The following is an 18,642-nucleotide window of genomic DNA, read 5'->3' as shown; positions in this document are numbered from 1 at the left end:
GCAGATGAAATATACCGACAGAAAACGTCAAGAGGCGCATTTTAAGGTGCGCTCCATTAAAGTGATATACAATAATCTGTTTCTTTATTCAAATGTCCCTTTTACTTGTTTTTACACACAAATACACATTTGGCACCAAATCAGATTATTTCCCAATCAGCATATTTCTACATACTGGTAAGTAAAACACTATTTATGGTTAATGATGACAATAGTTACAGCATAGTATTTGGTGCAACTTCTTTATTCCTTTGAATTATACATGTTCTTACATTTTGTATAAAAAAATATAGCAAAAAGCTAAAGGAAGGCATGTGGGCGGTAAGGAGGAATATAGGTATATTATATATTAAGTTGGCCGAATCACTGATAGTGGATACTGATGGTGCTCTGCTTGTTTAGGCCTGATTAAACCTTTGTACAAGTACATCTCTTTCCAACGGGAAAGCTTGCAGGGTACAGAGCTGATACTTGGGACTTTTTTAAGGGGGTGTACTAAATGTAGTCACTTAGGAGTATACACCTCACTTGGAGGAGCTCTTGGGTTACAGATATATAGGTCTTGGCCAATCTAAAATATAGGTCATGATTCAATCCAATGACCTGCGCACAGCGATAGGCTTTTAAAGGCAATTTCCAAGACATCACGCAGCGGATGGCAGCGGAGTCAGAAATCGCCTTTAAAGATGAACCACAATGCACCGGTCGTTTATCTGCATTTGTTTGAATCCCGGCCATAGTGGGTTACGAAATGGGCTTAAACAGATGTGGCCCCCAGACACAAAGTCAACCAAATGAGGGGTATGAGGATATGACTCAGATTTTTGAAGCATCGGTGTGTGAGAGCGAGGTTGACCCATGTAATCCAAACTTTCAGTGTCACTAAAGGCATTTTGTTCAAATGAAAAATTTGCAAATGAGCGAGAGCTAAACAATCCAAAATGTCCTCTTAAAATGAAGCCATCCCTCCTAATGCGCCTGAAGAAAGCATACCAACTCCATACACCAAATCAAACCGTGGCATTCTTTAACAAAGACAGAATGGAGTATCATTTTTTTCCCCCTTTGATGCCTCTTTTACCCTACCCTCTCTGTCTTTGCAGTAACACAGTAACAATGACCGACACACTGTCCTCTAAGCATTCTGCATCTCCTTGCCAATCTTGTAGCTGAGGATCTTGTTCCAGTCAATCTTGGTGCGGGTGACAGGAAGCTGCCGACGCAAGGCTTTGAATGTGGTGTCAGACATGGTCTGGTAGTTCTCACTGATGGCCGTCTGGAAACAAGGAAAACAAATGTTTAGACTCTTGCCCCCCTCATTGAGGGAAAAAAATACATTCAACTGATTTATTCCAATTATGCTAATATTACTGTGAGGAAACATGTTGCATACCTGGTATTCATTTTCTGCATCCTCAATGATTTTCACAAACTCCTTTGCAGTCTGAGTCTCACTCTGCCAAAACAAGACAATGGATGCTTTTGACAATTTAATTGCCTGTAAACTTGACAGATTGAAGACCATCTCTTTATCATAAAGGACATTTAACTTGTTATTTTACTTCATCCTACTTCTCTTGCACTAATGAACAGCACTAGGGTTGCAAAATTCCTGGAACATTCAATACATTTGAGGATTCCCAGAATCAGGAGGGAATAAGCAGGAATTCTACAACCAGGATTTCTGTAGAACCAGGAAAAGGTTTTACACCCTTCTCCCTTTAAATGCTTGCGTTCAGGTCCAAAATATCCTACTGAAAGGGGAACTCACATTTACAGTGAGGGATTCCTGTACTTCCTTGTGGCTGACCAGCTGCACATTTCCATCCTCGTAGTAATGCACCTGCAACCACAAGATGGCGGGTGAGGGAGACTATATACCATATGACAAAACAATATCCATTTTCAGTTCATCAATTTAACTTGCATGGGCCTGTGCCCTAGCCTTGTACGAACCATCCTGATCTCACAAGCTAACATTCTGCAGGCTACCTGTGCCCAATCAGTTGTCTTTGAACAGGCTTTTAGACAGCCTGACAAAATGGTGGACAACCCTTGGCGATGGACACTACTAGCCTACCTGTATTTTGAGGACCCCAACGACTTGAGCTGTAGATTGGGAGATGCTGAACTTCCATTCAGACCGACAACGACCATTCCTGAGAACAGAAATCAAATATTAGTCTTTTCCCAAATGTATAGAACATTTGCGTTATGACTAAGGCACTATTATAGACAGAATTACATGTTTAATACAAACAATGGACATATAGTATAATGCTTCAAAATGCACATTTTAGTATACTCCTTCCCTGATAAATGAAATGTTAGATAGAAAAAATGATTGGTAACCATGAGACTACACTTACCAGAAGTTCTTTGGTTGAAATTGATGACCTTCAATGCAAGCAATTATGGTTTGCTGGCCGTCAATAGTCTTCCCATAAACCTGTGATAAATAAAACAAGGTCCTGTCATTAACATGCTCCTCTTAAAGATAACGTTATTGTGTCCTGCAGGTGAAAGACGGGACGTACAGTGCAGACGCCGCTGGGGTAGTGCTCCTTGACGTAGGCCCTCAGAGCGCTGTCACACGCGTCTCTCCAGGGTCTGAGAGCTGCCTCTCCCTCGTGGGGCTGGGGGTCACTGGCCTCCTTCCTCAGGTGGTCAAATTTGAATGACCGCTTGTTGCGGGGGTCAAAGAAACGGCCATTGCCCAGGTCTCCATGCTCTGTGATCAGCACCTGGAGGGGAAATGGATCACAGGGACACAGATAGAGGTCCTCAGTTGCTGCATTGATCTTACAGGGATTTTTCTGCCATAAAAACACTTGGGCAGGCCTCCTAAGTGTTTTTGCAGGACACCTAAGTCCAAACTGTCTGTAAAAAAAAAAGTTTATAATGTATATATATTAATTAGAAAAAAGTTTTTATATATACACACTTTCGGGATGGAAAAACGCTTTCAGCATAAACGCTTTCAGTGTGAATTTAAATGACTAAAACCAGATATTAAAGATAATGGACCTATATTTTTTATTCTAATATAATATTTGAGAACTAAAACGACCAAGATAAAAGCTAGACAGTCAGTGGAATTGAAATCCAAAAACAATTACTTTAACAGTATTGATTTTGCTATTATGTCTAAGCAAAGCAACACAGCATTAGCCATGGCAAAATGCACAGGAAAATACCTTTACGTTGCAGAATATGTAGAATCCCTGGAAATGTGCTTTAAACTGCAAAGATTTATCTTGGCTCCATGGAGAAATTCAGAGAATTCCAGGCTTAAAAATGCTTTATCACCAAGATGGGGGGGCATTAAAATTCTAACATTTTGCAACGGCGACCATTGCCATGCCCCCTGCCACGCCCACCACCGCCTAAGCAACCTTTTTATCCAGAAGAAAAACTGTATTTTAATTCAATCTACACTGACTGCAAAAAACATTAAGGACCCCTACTCTTTTCATGAAAAAGACTGACCAGGTGAATCCAGGTGAAAGCTACAATCCCTTACTGATGTCACTTGTTAAATCCACTTCAATCAGTGTAGATGAAGGGGGGCAGACAGGTTAAAGGAGGATTTGTAAGCCTTGAGACAATAGACATGGATTGTGTATGTGTACCATTCAGCTGGGGAATGGGCAAGACAAAAGATGTATGTGCCGTTGAACAGGGTAGGTATGGTAGTAGGTGCCAGGCACACCGGTGTGTGTCAAGAACTGCAACGCTGCTGGGTTTTTCACCCGCAACAGTTTCCCGTGTGTATAAAGAATAGTCCACCACCCAAAGGATATCCAGACTACTTGACACAACTGTGGGAAGCACTGAAGTCAACATGGGCCAGCATCCTTGTGGGATGCTTGACACCTTGTAGAGTCCATGCCCCGGCGAATTAAGGCTGTTCTGAGGGCAAAAGGGGATGGTGCAACGCAATATTAGGAAGGTGTCCTTAATGTTTTGTACACTCATTGTATATAGCACAGTATGAAACCAACAAGACTCAAAACAGCTGGGAAGGAGTCACAGCTCAAATGACTGAGCATCTTACCTGATCATCATACCCTTCAAGTTTGGCAAGGGTGAACTGATCCATGTTGTACTGGGCAAAGGCACTGTTTTCCAATGGAGAAAAAAACAAAATACAGCATTTAACACACAAATGTGCACAACAATACAGTAAATAAATCAATAAAATACTCACTGTGCTGCACCCTCCCTGAGAAGATTGTCATTGTTGAGCAGTAGCCGCACATCTGAAACCAAGAGACTGCCTTATCAAGAGATTGCCAACGCCTTAACAGACAAATATATAACAAATCAAGTGTATTGGTAAATAAACAAGTAGTACAAAGAATAAGATTTCTAAGCACACTCACCATTGAAGACTTCATTGAATTCTCCAGGTGGAGCATGGACGACAAAATTAGCCGCAATGCGCACCTGAGGGAAAGAAAATACGAGGTAAATAGGCTACTATCCACTTTTTGGCTAGACAGCTTTTACACCTGAGTGCCAACGGAACATTTTTGGTACTATATTATAAAATGTTTACTCTATTCTACCGAGTCATTTGCTTTATGTTCATATTCTTATCTTGTCTTATTTATGTTGCATTGTCGAGAAGAGACCTGTAAGTGAGCAATTCATTGGGATGGTGCATACCATGTGTATCCTGTACACACGACTAATAAAACTTGAAAAGATATTGCATATGCAGTATATGAATATTTCTACCACTGATATGAGACCCAGAGACAGTGTAATTATGCAGCCAAGTCATTATTACACTGGCCACTAGGGTGAAGCAGAGAGCAGTGACTAACTTGGCTTCCTGACTAGCCTACCTCTGCGCTGCCCACGCCACTCCTTAGACGGCAAGAGCTTTTCTTAGCAGCTGTAATGCATGTGTAAGCATGTGGTGTCAGATCAGAACCAAAAACAGTGAGGAGGAGGGGACGGGGACGGGGGGGGGACTAGGCAATCTTCATTAGGGCTCCCCTGAACCTGAAAGTCTAGAGTTGCACTGAAATCAGTATGCAGAACGTCAGTATTTTAGGCCCTAATGTATGTCTTCATGTCCAGAAACAGACCCAAAGGTTGCATGGGTTACACACAACACTTCACAGTACATTGTAACACTACCAACAGGTTCTGGAACTTCTGGTGTGTGTGTGCTGTTGCCATACAGTTAGATGCTCCCAAACACTGTTCCTTCCCATGCTAAGTATTGTATTTACAAAATACCTATGCCCATTCTACTGGTCTGTACATGTATCTGACAGCATCCCTGCTGTGGGCCTGCCACTGAAGCGGCAGGAATGCTAGACACCAGTAGGCAGCCTCAAACATGTATCTATCTGCATGCTGCTGACAGCAACAATGGTCAAACCCAAGCTCTCATATTAAGGTTGTTTCGTTTTTGGTGATTCAATCTCAATTGGTTGAAAATGCCCACAATCACTTTTATCGTGTATGACCTTCAGAAGTCTTGTAAATAGGGTTGTATGTATTTGTGGACTTTTTCATGAAATCATGACTTCAATGATTCCTACACCAAATAATTGGTCAATCGAAAGTTTGTGTTGTAATGCGTTACAGTCAATAGGCCAGGGGCCATCCCAAGACAGAAAATGGGATTATAAAGTATGCCTAATATATTCAGAGTTGTTTCTAGCAGGGTGTGGAGGCTGTTGCAATCAATACAGGAAGTAGTGGCCTTTTCTAGCATATTAGTTCATATGTTTTTAGACTAAAGCCATTTGCAAATAACCCATGAACAATTGTATGATCATGTATTGCTAGATAGTAACTACCTGACCCAGGGGGACAATTGCCATTGTAATGTTAGCTAGGCACCGTGCAAAAGCCCAAATGTGGCAAAGCCCAGTTAAAGTCAGACTTGACAATGCTAAGGCACATACTGTACTAGCTAATATTTGGCTAAGGGACACGGCTGATATTTACAAATATTTTAGCTAGCTAGCTAAGCAGTAAGCAAACTGCTTCTTGTGTATGTTATGTTTTAGCATGGTGTATGGAGTTGTATCTAGCTACTGTATCTAACTAGGTGATACAATGTATTCCCGTGTCAGTTTGTTCGCTAACTGTAGCTAGAGTGTAGTGTTAGTTAAGCGAGCTAGTTGTAGCTTAGCTAACATTTTTTTTGCGGCCAAAATATTTGAGTAAGGACACAAACAACCGAATTTACTAAACTTCGTAAAACAATGAGCAAAGCTTCTCAAGACTATACCTTCTCTTCCTCAGTGAGCTGTTCTTCGAAATCGGCCATCTTGGCTCATGAGACAAACCTCTTCTGATCCGCGACTGACTGCAGCGGACGGTGAGGAAGCGGATCTTGACAGTGCCACTGGCACATGATTCCTCTGTTTACAGCCATCCGTTAAAAACATGGAGGACGCGACCAGCACTAATCCTCAATCTCTTGGATTTACAGATAAATTAAAATCATGGTTGTCCTGGTCATGGACATACATATGTGCCGTTTGGTTTGCTATGGTTTTAACTATGATCTATGTTCTGCGAAGCCCCTTGAAACTGCAGGACACTCTTACCTCAGGTGAGTTAGCTAACGCTAGCTTTCTAAGAGTGGACTAGCTAGCGAATGTAATGTAGCTAGCTAGCCAGCCTTCTAACGTTAGCGAGCTAGCAAATAGAAATCGAGAGACAGTGGAGGAACTGAAAGTTTGACAGGAGGCTGGCTAACTGTATGACAACACATTGCACAAAAACATATCCCAGGTTGGTTTATTTATTGAATGGTAGCGATACATACTAGCTAGCTAATGTGGCTACTAGTTATCTACGTTAGCTAATTTAGCTAGCTGTTAATGTTACGCTTGTGCATAACTAGCCAGCTAGCTAACGTTAGCTAACATCATTCAAACAATGCATAATACTAGCTAGAATTGCATTTAAAAAAAATATATTTAACTAAGCAAGTCGGTTAAAAACAAATTCTTATTTCCAATGACGGCCAGTGGGTTAACTGCCTTGTTCAGAGGCAAAACGACAAATGTTTACCTTGTCAGCTCTGGGATTCGCTCTAGCAACCTTTCGGTTACTAATCCAACGCTCTAACCACTAGTCTACCTGCCGTCCGCGGAAGTTTATTTGTCAGTGTCTATTAGCTTGTTACATAACATTAGCTATAACATTAACATCATGGTACTTCAACATCACACACCGACTCAGTCAGCATCTGTCAGTGTGGTGGGCTCTGCATGATCAGCAAGCTACTTGCTACCTTCAGAGTTGACAGTCTGAATCTCTGTTAGGCAAGTGTCATTCATTTTTTGTGCGATGTGTTTGAGCTAACACAGCGTTCATTGTTGTTTCAGCATCTGTGTTCTTGAATACACTGACCCCTAAATTCTATGTGGCACTCACTGGAACATCCTCTCTCATCTCTGGCCTAATCTTGGTGAGTTGTAATGATCACAGTTATTTGTAGTTTGATTGTAGACACTACATTTGGAAATGTGGATTTCAAATACCAACACCAAAGGTAGCATATATTCATTGTACAGTTAGTGCACAATAATTATATGATAATAAAATAAATTGTTTAGAAGATTTGTGTACCGGTACATTGCTCTCTGTATGACTGTCCCAATCCCCTGCCCCCAGATATTTGAGTGGTGGTACTTCCGTAAGTATGGAACCTCATTCATCGAGCAGGTGTCTGTTAGCCATCTGCGACCCCTCCTAGGTGGGGTGGAGAGCAGCTCAACCACTGGCCTGTTCTCCTCAGTCAACGGAGAGGCTGAGCCCAGACCCAGTGTCTCAGGTAAACATTTCACCAACTAAAATGTTTCCCCATTTTGCAACAGAAAACTAAAATGGCCGTGGGTTAAATATGTGATTCAGGTTTGCAAGGCCATCAATGTAACAAAGTAATGATACAATGACACTGTCTTTTGCAGAGTGTAAAGTTTGGAGGAATCCATTAAATCTATTCAGAGGAGCAGAATACAGCAGGTAGGGTGAGACCCCACAGAATGTCACTGTCTTCATGTTGTACTTCAGCCTAATACTGTCTTCATGTTGTACTTTAGCCTAACACTGTCTTCATGTTGTACTTTAGCCTAACACTGTCTTCATGTTGTACTTTAGCCTAACACTGTCTTCGTGTTGTACTTAAGCCTAACACTGTCCATGTCCATGTTGTACTTCAGCCTAATACTGTCTTCATGTTGTACTTTAGCCTAATACTGTCTTCGTGTTGTACTTTAGCCTAATACTGTCTTCATGTTGTACTTCAGCCTAACACTGTCCATGTTCATGTTGTACTTTAGCCTAACACTGTCTTCATGTTGTACTTTAGCCTAACACTGTCTTCATGTTGTACTTTAGCCTAACACTGTCTTCGTGTTGTACTTTAGCCTAACACTGTCTTCATGTTGTACTTTAGCCTAACACTGTCTTCATGTTGTACTTTAGCCTAACACTGTCTTCATGCTGTACTATAGCCTAACACTGTCTTCGTGTTGTACTATAGCCTAACACTGTCTTCATGCTGTACTATAGCCTAACACTGTCTTCGTGTTGTACTTTAGCCTAACACTGTCTTCGTGTTGTACTTTAGCCTAACACTGTCTTCGTGTTGTACTTCATTCTAACACTGTCCATGTTCATGTTGTACTTCAGCCTAATACTGTGTTGTACTTCAGCCTAACACTGTCTTCCTGTTGTACTATACCCATCTAAAGGTACACCTGGGTGACTGGAAAGGAGCCTTTGACGTACTACGATATGAACCTGTCTGCTCAAGACCACCAGACGTTCTTCACTGGTGACACTCAGCAAATCAAGGCTGAAGATACTGGTTAGAATCCAAACTTTTTAATCAGCATATCATTGAAAAGTGTTAGCCAAAGTGTAAATGTCTGCGAAGGAATAGAACACTTTAATTCCTTTTGAAAGACTGCTTTGGTCCTCATCGGCCTCATTCCTACTCCTGTGTTGATATTTTTCTGGATCCGTCTCTTTGTAATGCATTCAGTTCAGTATTTGTTGTCTGGTTCTGGCCTGTTACAGTGATGCAGAAGGCCTGGAGGGAGAGGAATCCCCAAGCCAGGATAAGAGCAGCTTACCAGGCCATAGAGATGAACCACGAGTGAGTTCCACCGTAACAATTTCTGTTTAAAAGACTGCATGCTCATTCAGGAAAATCCCAAATTAAGTTTCTCATTCAGTAAAACAAGTATGTATATTCTTATGAACTAGATTGCATAGCAAATGTCTTCCCTGTGGTTTTTAGGTGTGCTGCTGCCTATGTGCTACTGGCAGAGGAGGAAGCCACCACCATCACAGAGGCTGAGAGGCTGTTTAAACAAGCCCTGCGGAGTGGTAAGAGAGAACAGAGAGTACAGGACCCCGTCACAAGCCTCAGGCCTCTGACCCTTAGTTTAAAAGCATTAGTCAGGGTTGCAATTGTTATAATTAAATTTATTAATTTTCCTCTCTTCCATAGCTGGCAAAGACATCAACTTGCTGGTGTACATCAAACGCAGACTGGCCATGTGTGCACGCAAGCTGGGACGCATCAAGGAGGCAGTGAAAATGATGAGAGATGTGAGTGTTGCCATTTCCTTAATCGGGGGTATTCAAATCAGGGCCTTGAATTCTGCATTATGGCTGCTTTTCTTTGCTCCCTAGTAGCTGATGTCATTGATTGGCTAGAGGGAGTGTTCACACACATGTTGTCCCAGGTCTGAACCAGTCGCTGTTTAGAGAATAGAAGAACAACCATAAGTATTGTTGAACTGGAGGCCCTGGGGCGCACTCAGCAGGACGCAACGTTTTGGAACCTTTGTATATAAATATGCTATGTAGAACCATCTGCAACGTTCATGAACGTTTGACTACTGAACGTAGCCCTGATATGTGTAGTCCTGTCTTTAGTCCTCTTCTATGCTCCTTTAATGCTGGTTAGTCCTGCCATTTTTAGGATTCCTTCGTTCACTCACTGTTCCTTGCTTCTCCCAGTTAATGAAAGAATTCCCACTGTTGGGAATGTTGAATATACATGAAAACCTCCTGGAGGCACTACTGGAGCTGCAGGCCTACGCTGATGTACAAGCAGTCCTCGCCAAATACGACGGTAAGATATGTGCCATGTAGCAGATGCTTTTATCCAAGGCGACAGTAGTGAGTCTGTGGCCGGCAGTGGGAATCAAAGCCATGATCGTGGCGTTGAAAGCACCATGCTACCAACTGAGCCACGCAGGACCACATCAGCAAAACAGGATTCAAGCCAACTAACTACTACAACTTTTAACCAGTCCTTTGTCACTTTACCCTTACCTACATGTACTAATGACCTCCGCTAACCTGTATCCCCGCACATTGACTCGGTACCGGTACCCCCTGAATATAGTCTCGTTATTGTTTTTTGTTGTTTTTTTTACTGTAATTTATGTAGTAAATATTTTCTTAACTCTTAATTTCTTAACTGCATTGTTGTTTAAGGGCTTGTAAGTATTTCACGTTAAGGTCAACACCTGCTGTATTCGGCTCATGTGACAAATTTGATTTTGATACTCATGATTTCCAGACTCCTCGTTTGAGTTTTAAGTGAAATAACCGTCATGTGTTCTCGTTGTAGATATCAGCTTGCCAAAGTCAGCCACTATATGCTACACATCTGCACTGCTGAAAGCACGGGCTGTATCAGAGAAGTATGTCCCTGTGGAAAGACAGAACTGTGATTTAATGTAACATTTTTAAGATATAAACAAACAGTATGATCTATACTTGACATGGATGCATCTGTCTTTATAGGTCAGACTAATCTTTAAGACTTGTTTGTGGGACATCAAACCTGCTATTTGTGACTGAAGTGCATGACATCTCCTACTTAAAGCTGTCCTGACTCCTGTGTCTTACCATGGGTGTGTCTTCTCTCTCTCTTTCTCTTATCTCCCAGGTTTTCTCCTGAGGCAGCATCCCGGCGGGGCCTGAGCACTGCAGAGATGAACGCTGTGGAGGCTATACACAGAGCCGTGGAGTTTAACCCACATGTGCCAAAGGTCAGTCCAGACCCTCAGTCACAGATCTAGTATCAGTTTACCCAATCCAAATCCTAACCTTAACCATTAGTGGGGAGAAATGTACAGATCTAGGATCATCTTAGCGTATCCTATCTAACTCCTGACCTGAACCAATGGTGGGGTTAACACGACTGATATACGACATTGTCTGTATATACAGTTTGCTTTATTTGAGCAGTCTCATATTTTACATAGATGATAGCTATTTAGTTGTCTCTGTACGCCATACTGCTCTTGAGTGATAACTGCAGAGCTGACTTTGCTCTACTGTATTACCTGTAATGACCTATGTTAGCCAGCGGGTGTCAATATTGCACTGCATAGTAAACATAGCTGCTGTTGTCAGGACTGGACCTGTGAGCCACTTCTACTCTCTCTCTGCTGCACAGAAGAACATGGTACCATACACTTAGTGGATTTTACTAAAAGAGACACTATTAGTCTAATTATTATTCCTTTGTCATGGCTATCTATCAGTGGACTGTAAAGAGTTCATAGTGAGATCTGGGTTGTGTTCAGTACGGCACATTGTAGCAACATCTTTTGCAATGGAAATAACAAATCTGTGTTATTATTGCACAAGGTCAGGTAGTACATCCCCAGTTTCAAAACGTTTTCTACCTACTGAACAGGAAGTGCACCCTCCCTGATCATACGTCTGTCTGGGCTCTGGGCGACAACAAGGGGCCCCTGCCTCTCTGATGTATCTCCCTGCAGTAGACGGACAGAAACAATTCCTGCACATCTCTTCCCACAGGGATTAGGCTTGGATGCCCCATACTAAAACACACTCTCTCTCTCTCACACTCACTCATATGCACACACACACAGGTCGCAGTACCCCCTACAGCAAAATGTAGTCTGTGTGTGTTGCATCCTGTGTGTGTGTGTGTGTGAGCCGCAATGTGTGGTAGTCACAGGCAGAGAGGGGGAAACTCAGCTCTTTGATCCAGGCTTTGATGACAGGTCCCTCATCCTGAGTGTCACCCGCCCCCAGGGGCACTGCTGCCCCCCCCCGCTACGGCGTTGACATACACACAGGGAGGGTCAGACTATAAAGTAGTGATCCCAGAGATAGTTCACATCTACAGTACCTCTGCTTTCAACTGGTGATACCCTAGACCGTTGAGGTAGAAGAGATTAGTCTCTCCTATCTGTCAATCTCTGTCCCATTGAAGCACAGCCTCTCCCTCAGTCTTTCACATGGGCTTCACGTCTCATAATAGACAGGCAGACAGACAGACCGGCTGAGCTCTGAGTCTGAGACAACCCGAGGAGGAGGAACTCAGCTGTGCTATCAAAATGGCCGCTGACATGCAGCGCTGTTGATGTGACGACCTGTAAAAGGTTGTCGGTCGGAGTGTTCTCGGGAGTGAAGCATGTTTTGTGGCCTCACCGTGTCAACTCACCTCATTGACTCCACTAATGTTCTTATAGTGAATTCCTTTGGCTGTTGTTGACTGAAATGTAGCAGCTAGTGGGAATATTTCCATTTATTTGTGTCAGACCTGTCTTTCTTTATTTATCAAGTTGAGTCCCATTGAGATCTTCTGTATCTCTTTCGCAGGGGAGCGCTGTCTATGTCTGTCTAAATGGTCAGTGAGTGCACCTGTAGCCGTAGAGCCTGAGGCATGCCTGGCGTGGGCTGTTTTCTGCCCAGAAGCCAGTGTTCACACACAGATACCAGTGGTTCACTGGACTGGAGCGAGCTGATCTGGCTCTGTTGTGGGTGGGCTTCCATTCCCAGCAGCTTCCCCACATTCTCCGCTTCAATCAACGAGTAAGACCCCCCCTCCTCATCCACCCCAATTCCTTTCTTGGCCTTCTCAACTTGACCCCTCAGCAGCCAGCTAACCCCCCCCCCACCAGCAAGCTAGCCAGCCAGCTAGCCAGCCAGTCCCCCAGCTAGCCCCCCAGCTAGCTAGCCAGCCAGCCCCCCAGCTAGCCATCCAGCCAGTCCCCCAGCCAGCCAGCCCCCCAGCTAGCCAGCCAGCCCCCCAGCTAGCCATCCAGCCAGTCCCCCAGCCAGCCAGCCCCCCAGCTAGCCATCCAGCCAGTCCCCCAGCCAGCCAGCCCCCCAGCTAGCCAGCCAGCCAGTCCCCCAGCCAGCCATCCCCCCAGCTAGCCAGCCAGCTAGCCAGCCCCCCAGCTAGCCAGCCAGCCAGCCCCCCAGCTAGCCAGCCAGCCAGCCAGCCAGCTCACCAGCCAGCCCCCCAGCTAGCCAGCCAGCCAGCCAGCTCACCAGCCAGCCCCCCAGCTAGCCAGCTAGCCAGCCAGCCCCCCAGCCAGCCAGCTAGCCAGCCAGCCAGCTCACCAGGCAGCCTGGGAAGGGCAGTGTAATGAAGGCAAGATGTCTGTGTATTCTGGTTTAGGCGTGGGGAGTGTTAGGGCCAGCATCACAGTAGACCTGAAGGGATAATATATGGACATCACGCTACATCACATGAACAGACGGCACTAAATGCTCCACACACCCAGCTGTTTCAGTGCTCAACCGCCATGCTTGCTCCACCTCTACCCTTTAGCCTGTCTGTCCCAATCAGTCTCTCCCCCCCTTTCTTTTTCCCTCTCTCTCATGCACTCTCTACCCCCTACTCCAAGGTACGGTAGAAAGGTTGAGCAACCGGACTGAGGGCAGCCTGCTGGTCATGTGTTAAGGACACCTGAATGTGTTTTAAATTTATCACACTCCTGTGGTAACAATTCCTCACGCCTTTGGAGTGTGCTTCTTTGTGCCTGGTAGCCTGTGTTGTGGCGATGGCCTACTCAGCCTTGTTCAGGATTCAGGGGGATGGAGGCTTCACATAGGTAGTAGCAGGTGTGACGCAACACCTGAGACCGAGAGTAGTAGTTATAGACTGACTCTAGTAGCTAGAAGCCTTAGCACAGATCTAGGGTCAGCTTCCCTTCACCAGACCCTAATCATCGGATGGAACCATTCAAAACTGACCTAAGATCAGTGTCTATGGTCTATGGTCAATATCATTCTCCTACTCGGGATCTGTCCAGTACCGTCCACAGATGCCTGAGGGTGACCTAACATGGTAGATGGCCTCAGAGGTCATCTGTATCCTCACCAGCACCGTGAGCCAATGAGACGATGGCTAGATGATGTCATTATTGTCGAAGTGTTCCATTGTGCTAAATGCCGAAGATCTGAGGGAGGCTTATGAGTTAACTCCAGTTCATCAGTGTTCCAAGATAAAAGGGGAGTGTCAATGAAACGCAATCTCTTCATCAAATAGGCGACTGGGGATGGGCTGGGGGGGTGTTACCCACCCTTATGCCAGGACATACCAGGCAGGACAGCTGCCAGTCAAATGCTTTGGTAAACATCACCTCTACCCTCTTATTAAACTCTGGGATACCTGGGTAAAGGTGCTGCTTGCAACAGTATAGAGAATGACCAGCACCTTTTTGCAGTAAGTGCTGACCCACGTTAAAGTCTCAACTTTGGAGAGGACATGAAAGTCGCACGACTTGGCAGTCAAATAAAACACAGCAGTGTGGAGTGGTGTGTGCAGAACACGTAGGAACACTTGTCCAAGCATACCCATCACCACCACATCCACACTGTAGCCAGCTAGCTACCACCACCTAACTGTCCCTGAGAGAAGAGCAGAGGGTTGGGGCTTGTCTCCCTCTCCTGCCCCTGGGTGCGCCCCAGGGCGGCTCTGCACTGGGCGGCTCTGCACTGGGCTGCTCTGCACTGGGCTGGCTGGTTGGCTGAGTTTGTGACCATGGGGGGGATTAGACAGGATTAGCTTTATGGTAACCTTCCCAAAGTGTCAGACTGAGACTCATAGTCCTGTGAAGCAGGCGGCCTGGGAATCCAGCAGGCCCAACGCCAATGGCCCCCGCGGCCTCCACAGCCCAGGGGACCAGTTCAGAGGGGATTAACGCCACAGCCACGCCGCCATACACACACACCACACACACACACACACACTGTGTCTGCTAAATAACTATGATGTAAATGCCTTTGACTATAATGTTGTCTAATCGTGTTACTTTCCTGTCTCCCTCTCTGTCTAGTTTTTATTAGAGATGAAGAGTCTGATCCTGTCTCCCTCTGTCTAGTATTTATTAGAGATTAATATTCTGATCCTGTCTCCCTCTGTCTAGTATTTATTAGAGATGAAGAGTCTGATCCTGTCTCCCTCTGTCTAGTATTTATTAGAGATGAAGAGCCTGATCCTGTCTCCCTCTCTGTCTAGTATTTATTAGAGATTAATAGTCTGATCCTGTCTCCCTCTGTCTAGTATTTATTAGAGATTAATATTCTGATCCTGTCTCCCTCTGACTGTAGTATTTATTAGAGATTAATAGTCTGATCCTGTCTCCCTCTCTGTCTAGTATTTATTAGAGATTAATATTCTGATCCTGTCGCCCTCTGACTGTAGTATTTATTAGAGATTAATATTCTGATCCTGTCTCCCTCTGACTGTAGTATTTATTAGAGATTAATAGTCTGATCCTGTCTCCCTCTCTGTCTAGTATTTATTAGAGATTAATATTCTGATCCTGTCTCCCTCTGACTGTAGTATTTATTAGAGATGAAGAGTCTGATCCTGTCTCCCTCTGACTGTAGTATTTATTAGAGATTAATATTCTGATCCTGTCTCCCCCTGTCTAGTATTTATTAGAGATTAATATTCTGATCCTGTCTCCCTCTGACTGTAGTATTTATTAGAGATGAAGAGTCTGATCCTGCCTCCCTCTGTCTAGTATTTATTAGAGATTAATATTCTGATCCTGTCTCCCTCTGACTGTAGTATTTATTAGAGATTAATATTCTGATCCTGTCTCCCCCTGTCTAGTATTTATTAGAGATTAATATTCTGATCCTGTCTCCCTCTGTCTAGTATTTATTAGAGATTAATATTCTGATCCTGTCTCCCTCTGTCTAGTATTTATTAGAGATTAATATTCTGATCCTGTCTCCCTCTGTCTAGTATTTATTAGAGATTAATATTCTGATCCTGTCTCCCTCTGACTGTAGTATTTATTAGAGATGAAGAGTCTGATCCTGTCTCCCTCTGACTGTAGTATTTATTAGAGATGAAGAGTCTGATCCTGTCTCCCTCTGACTGTAGTATTTATTAGAGATTCATATTCTGATCCTGTCTCCCCCTGTCTAGTATTTATTAGAGATTCATATTCTGATCCTGTCTCCCTCTGTCTAGTATTTATTAGAGATTAATATTCTGATCCTGTCTCCCTCTGTCTAGTATTTATTAGAGATTAATATTCTGATCCTGTCTCCCTCTGTCTAGTATTTATTAGAGATTAATATTTTGATCCTTTCTCCCTCTGACTGTAGTATTTATTAGAGATGAAGAGTCTGATCCTGTCTCCCTCTGACTGTAGTATTTATTAGAGATGAAGAGTCTGATCCTGTCTCCCTCTGACTGTAGTATTTATTAGAGATGAAGAGTCTGATCCTGTCTCCCTCTCTGTCTAGTATTTATTAGAGATTAATATTCTGATCCTGTCTCCCTCTGACTGTAGTATTTATTAGAGATTAATATTCTGATCCTGTCTCCCCCTGTCTAGTATTTATTAGAGATTAATATTCTGATCCTGTCTCCCTCTGTCTAGTATTTATTAGAGATGAAGAGTCTGATCCTGTCTCCCTCTCTGTCTAGTATTTATTAGAGATGAAGAGTCTGATCCTGTCTCCCTCTGACTGTAGTATTTATTAGAGATTAATATTCTGTTCCTGTCTCCCTCTGACTGTAGTATTTATTAGAGATGAAGAGTCTGCTCCTGTCTCCCTCTGTCTAGTATTTATTAGAGATTAATAGTCTGATCCTGTCTCCCTCTGTCTAGTATTTATTAGAGATTAATAGTCTGATCCTGTCTCCCTCTGTCTAGTATTTATTAGAGATGAAGTGTCTGATCCTGTCTCCCTCTGTCTAGTATTTATTAGAGATGAAGAGTCTGATCCTGTCTCCCTCTGTCTAGTATTTATTAGAGATTAATTGTCTGATCCTGTCTCCCTCTGTCTAGTATTTATTAGAGATGAAGAGTCTGATCCTGTCTCCCTCTGTCTAGTATTTATTAGAGATTAATATTCTGATCCTGTCTCCCTCTGTCTAGTATTTATTAGAGATGAAGAGTCTGCTCCTGTCTCCCTCTGTCTAGTATTTATTAGAGATGAAGAGTCTGATCCTGCCTCCAGAACACATCCTGAAGAGGGGGGACAGCGAGGCGGTGGCCTACGCCTTTTTTCACCTGCAGCATTGGAAGAGGGCCGAGGGAGCCTTAAACCTGCTGCACTGCACCTGGGAAGGCAGTACGTACTGGGTGTAGGACATTGATTGATTGATGAATTAGTGGGTTAATTGGTTGATTTAGTTAAAGGATTATGCACTCGCATTAAAAGTCATTGATGTGTTTTTTTTTCTGCATTTCTCTCCTGCAGCTTTTCGGATAATTCCCTACCCTCTAGAGAAGGGTCACCTGTTTTACCCCTACCCTGGGTGCACAGAAACAGCAGATCGGGAACTGCTGCCGAGTAAGTAGGACAAGTCACTACTATACAGTATACTCAATGCAATGGTCAATTCTGCTGTCCACTCATGATATGTGCCTCTCTACCCTCACCCCACCTCTCTCACTCTCCTTCTCTTCTGCAGCCTTCCATGAGGTGTCTGTGTACCCGAAGAAAGAGCTTCCCTTCTTCATCCTCTTCACAGCGGGCCTTTGCTCCTTCACTGCCATGCTGGCCATGCTCACACACCAGTTCCCTGAGCTCATGGGTGTCTTTGTCAAAGCAGTAAGTCCTGCACTTCTCTTCCACTGATCCTAGAATAATTGTTTGATATTGGCCTGGATCTGTTTTAAATTAGAAGTTAGAGTTTTAATGGGAACAATTCAATTATTGAGATGTGTATGCATGGCTTCAGTGCCTCTCATTACCAAATACACATAGCATCAGCAATCCAGCAAAACACTGTTGGTTGTATGCATGTTATTATGTACTCTGACCCGGTTGACCTCTGGTGTAGTCGCTGCCTCTCGTCTCTGTCAACAACGAGGCTCATGGGATGCCTGGGTCTGGTGGTCGAGGCGCCGGTTTGTTTCACTGCACATTCACTCCCTACACCTCAACTGCTGCTCTCCAACAACTTGTTGTGCACCGTAGTTAAGCAATCCAGCCAAAATCGTGTATGATTTAATATCTTATTTCATGGGTCTGTTTTGTCTCCAAGGTTTGAGAATGAAATGAGGCCTAACCATATCCTTTTGTAGATTTCAAGAGTACTGTATGACTTGGTGCAGAATAGGGATGGCACAATTACCGTATAATTGTGTATCCGACAATTATGGATGAAGACCATAATGAAAATAAAATAACCGTCATAACCGGTATGAAAAAAATAAACTGGAACGAGCATCTGACTGACGACGGGATGGTGCGGTCGAGTCCATTTCCGCGGTAACATGGACACTTTACAACGTGATCAAAATGTGTTGCTCCTTGCTGAAGCAAGCAAGGTGTTGTCAAGTCTTTGGTTTCCTAGGCAACGTCCCCTCCCTGCAGTCAAGAGCGGAG

At 43.8% G+C, this 18,642-nt stretch overlaps 2 protein-coding genes across 4 annotated transcripts in view; one reads left to right on the top strand and one right to left on the bottom strand.

The window, feature by feature from the left end:
* Nucleotides 1-228: 228 nt before the first annotated feature.
* LOC110494694 (F-actin-capping protein subunit alpha-1) lies at nucleotides 229-6,329 on the bottom strand. The gene is made up of 10 exons (XM_021569988.3): nucleotides 6,260-6,329; nucleotides 4,386-4,449; nucleotides 4,211-4,262; nucleotides 4,058-4,121; nucleotides 2,538-2,744; nucleotides 2,370-2,449; nucleotides 2,081-2,159; nucleotides 1,772-1,843; nucleotides 1,394-1,456; nucleotides 229-1,276 (listed from the first exon to the last, which is right to left on the bottom strand). The coding sequence occupies exons 1-10, from the start codon at nucleotides 6,296-6,298 to the stop codon at nucleotides 1,136-1,138; spliced, it is 861 nt and encodes a 286-aa protein (XP_021425663.1). The 5' UTR covers nucleotides 6,299-6,329; the 3' UTR covers nucleotides 229-1,135.
* Nucleotides 6,320-18,642, top strand: part of LOC110494693 (suppressor of tumorigenicity 7 protein-like) — a 58,170-nt gene continuing 45,847 nt past the window's right edge. Inside the window, exons 1-14 of one of the 3 annotated variants that reach the window (XM_036950748.2) lie at nucleotides 6,336-6,586; nucleotides 7,368-7,450; nucleotides 7,657-7,816; nucleotides 7,953-8,007; nucleotides 8,739-8,854; nucleotides 9,067-9,145; nucleotides 9,290-9,378; nucleotides 9,503-9,603; nucleotides 10,018-10,132; nucleotides 10,637-10,709; nucleotides 10,958-11,060; nucleotides 17,229-17,379; nucleotides 17,509-17,601; nucleotides 17,723-17,862. In XM_036950748.2, the coding sequence (XP_036806643.1) occupies nucleotides 6,418-6,586; nucleotides 7,368-7,450; nucleotides 7,657-7,816; nucleotides 7,953-8,007; nucleotides 8,739-8,854; nucleotides 9,067-9,145; nucleotides 9,290-9,378; nucleotides 9,503-9,603; nucleotides 10,018-10,132; nucleotides 10,637-10,709; nucleotides 10,958-11,060; nucleotides 17,229-17,379; nucleotides 17,509-17,601; nucleotides 17,723-17,862 (1,527 nt within the window). In that variant the 5' untranslated portion in view covers nucleotides 6,336-6,417. Of the gene's footprint in view, nucleotides 6,587-7,367; nucleotides 7,451-7,656; nucleotides 7,817-7,952; nucleotides 8,008-8,738; nucleotides 8,855-9,066; nucleotides 9,146-9,289; nucleotides 9,379-9,502; nucleotides 9,604-10,017; nucleotides 10,133-10,636; nucleotides 10,710-10,957; nucleotides 11,061-15,206; nucleotides 15,267-17,228; nucleotides 17,380-17,508; nucleotides 17,602-17,722; nucleotides 17,863-18,642 lie in introns of those variants that run through there. The other 2 variants (XM_090206309.1, XM_090206310.1) reach the window with 2 other exon arrangements.

Source organism: Oncorhynchus mykiss, chromosome 17 (assembly GCF_057628025.1).
Source record: "Oncorhynchus mykiss isolate SJ-2025 chromosome 17, ASM5762802v1, whole genome shotgun sequence".
In the NCBI taxonomy this organism is placed as follows: Eukaryota; Metazoa; Chordata; class Actinopteri; order Salmoniformes; family Salmonidae; genus Oncorhynchus; species Oncorhynchus mykiss.
This window is presented reverse-complemented; position numbering and strand designations above follow the sequence as displayed.

What these genes read in the sequence shown, in the direction of transcription:
- LOC110494694 (XM_021569988.3), bottom strand. Translation starts at nt 6,298, where the DNA reads ATGGCCGATTTCGAAGAACAGCTCACTGAGGAAGAGAAG. An exon ending in ACCCCAGCGGCGTCTGCACT is followed by an intron (nt 2,450 to 2,537) that starts GTACGTCCCGTC and finishes TATTTATCACAG; the next exon opens with GTTTATGGGAAGACTATTGA. An exon ending in TTGGGGTCCTCAAAATACAG is followed by an intron (nt 1,844 to 2,080) that starts GTAGGCTAGTAG and finishes TTGTGGTTGCAG; the next exon opens with GTGCATTACTACGAGGATGG.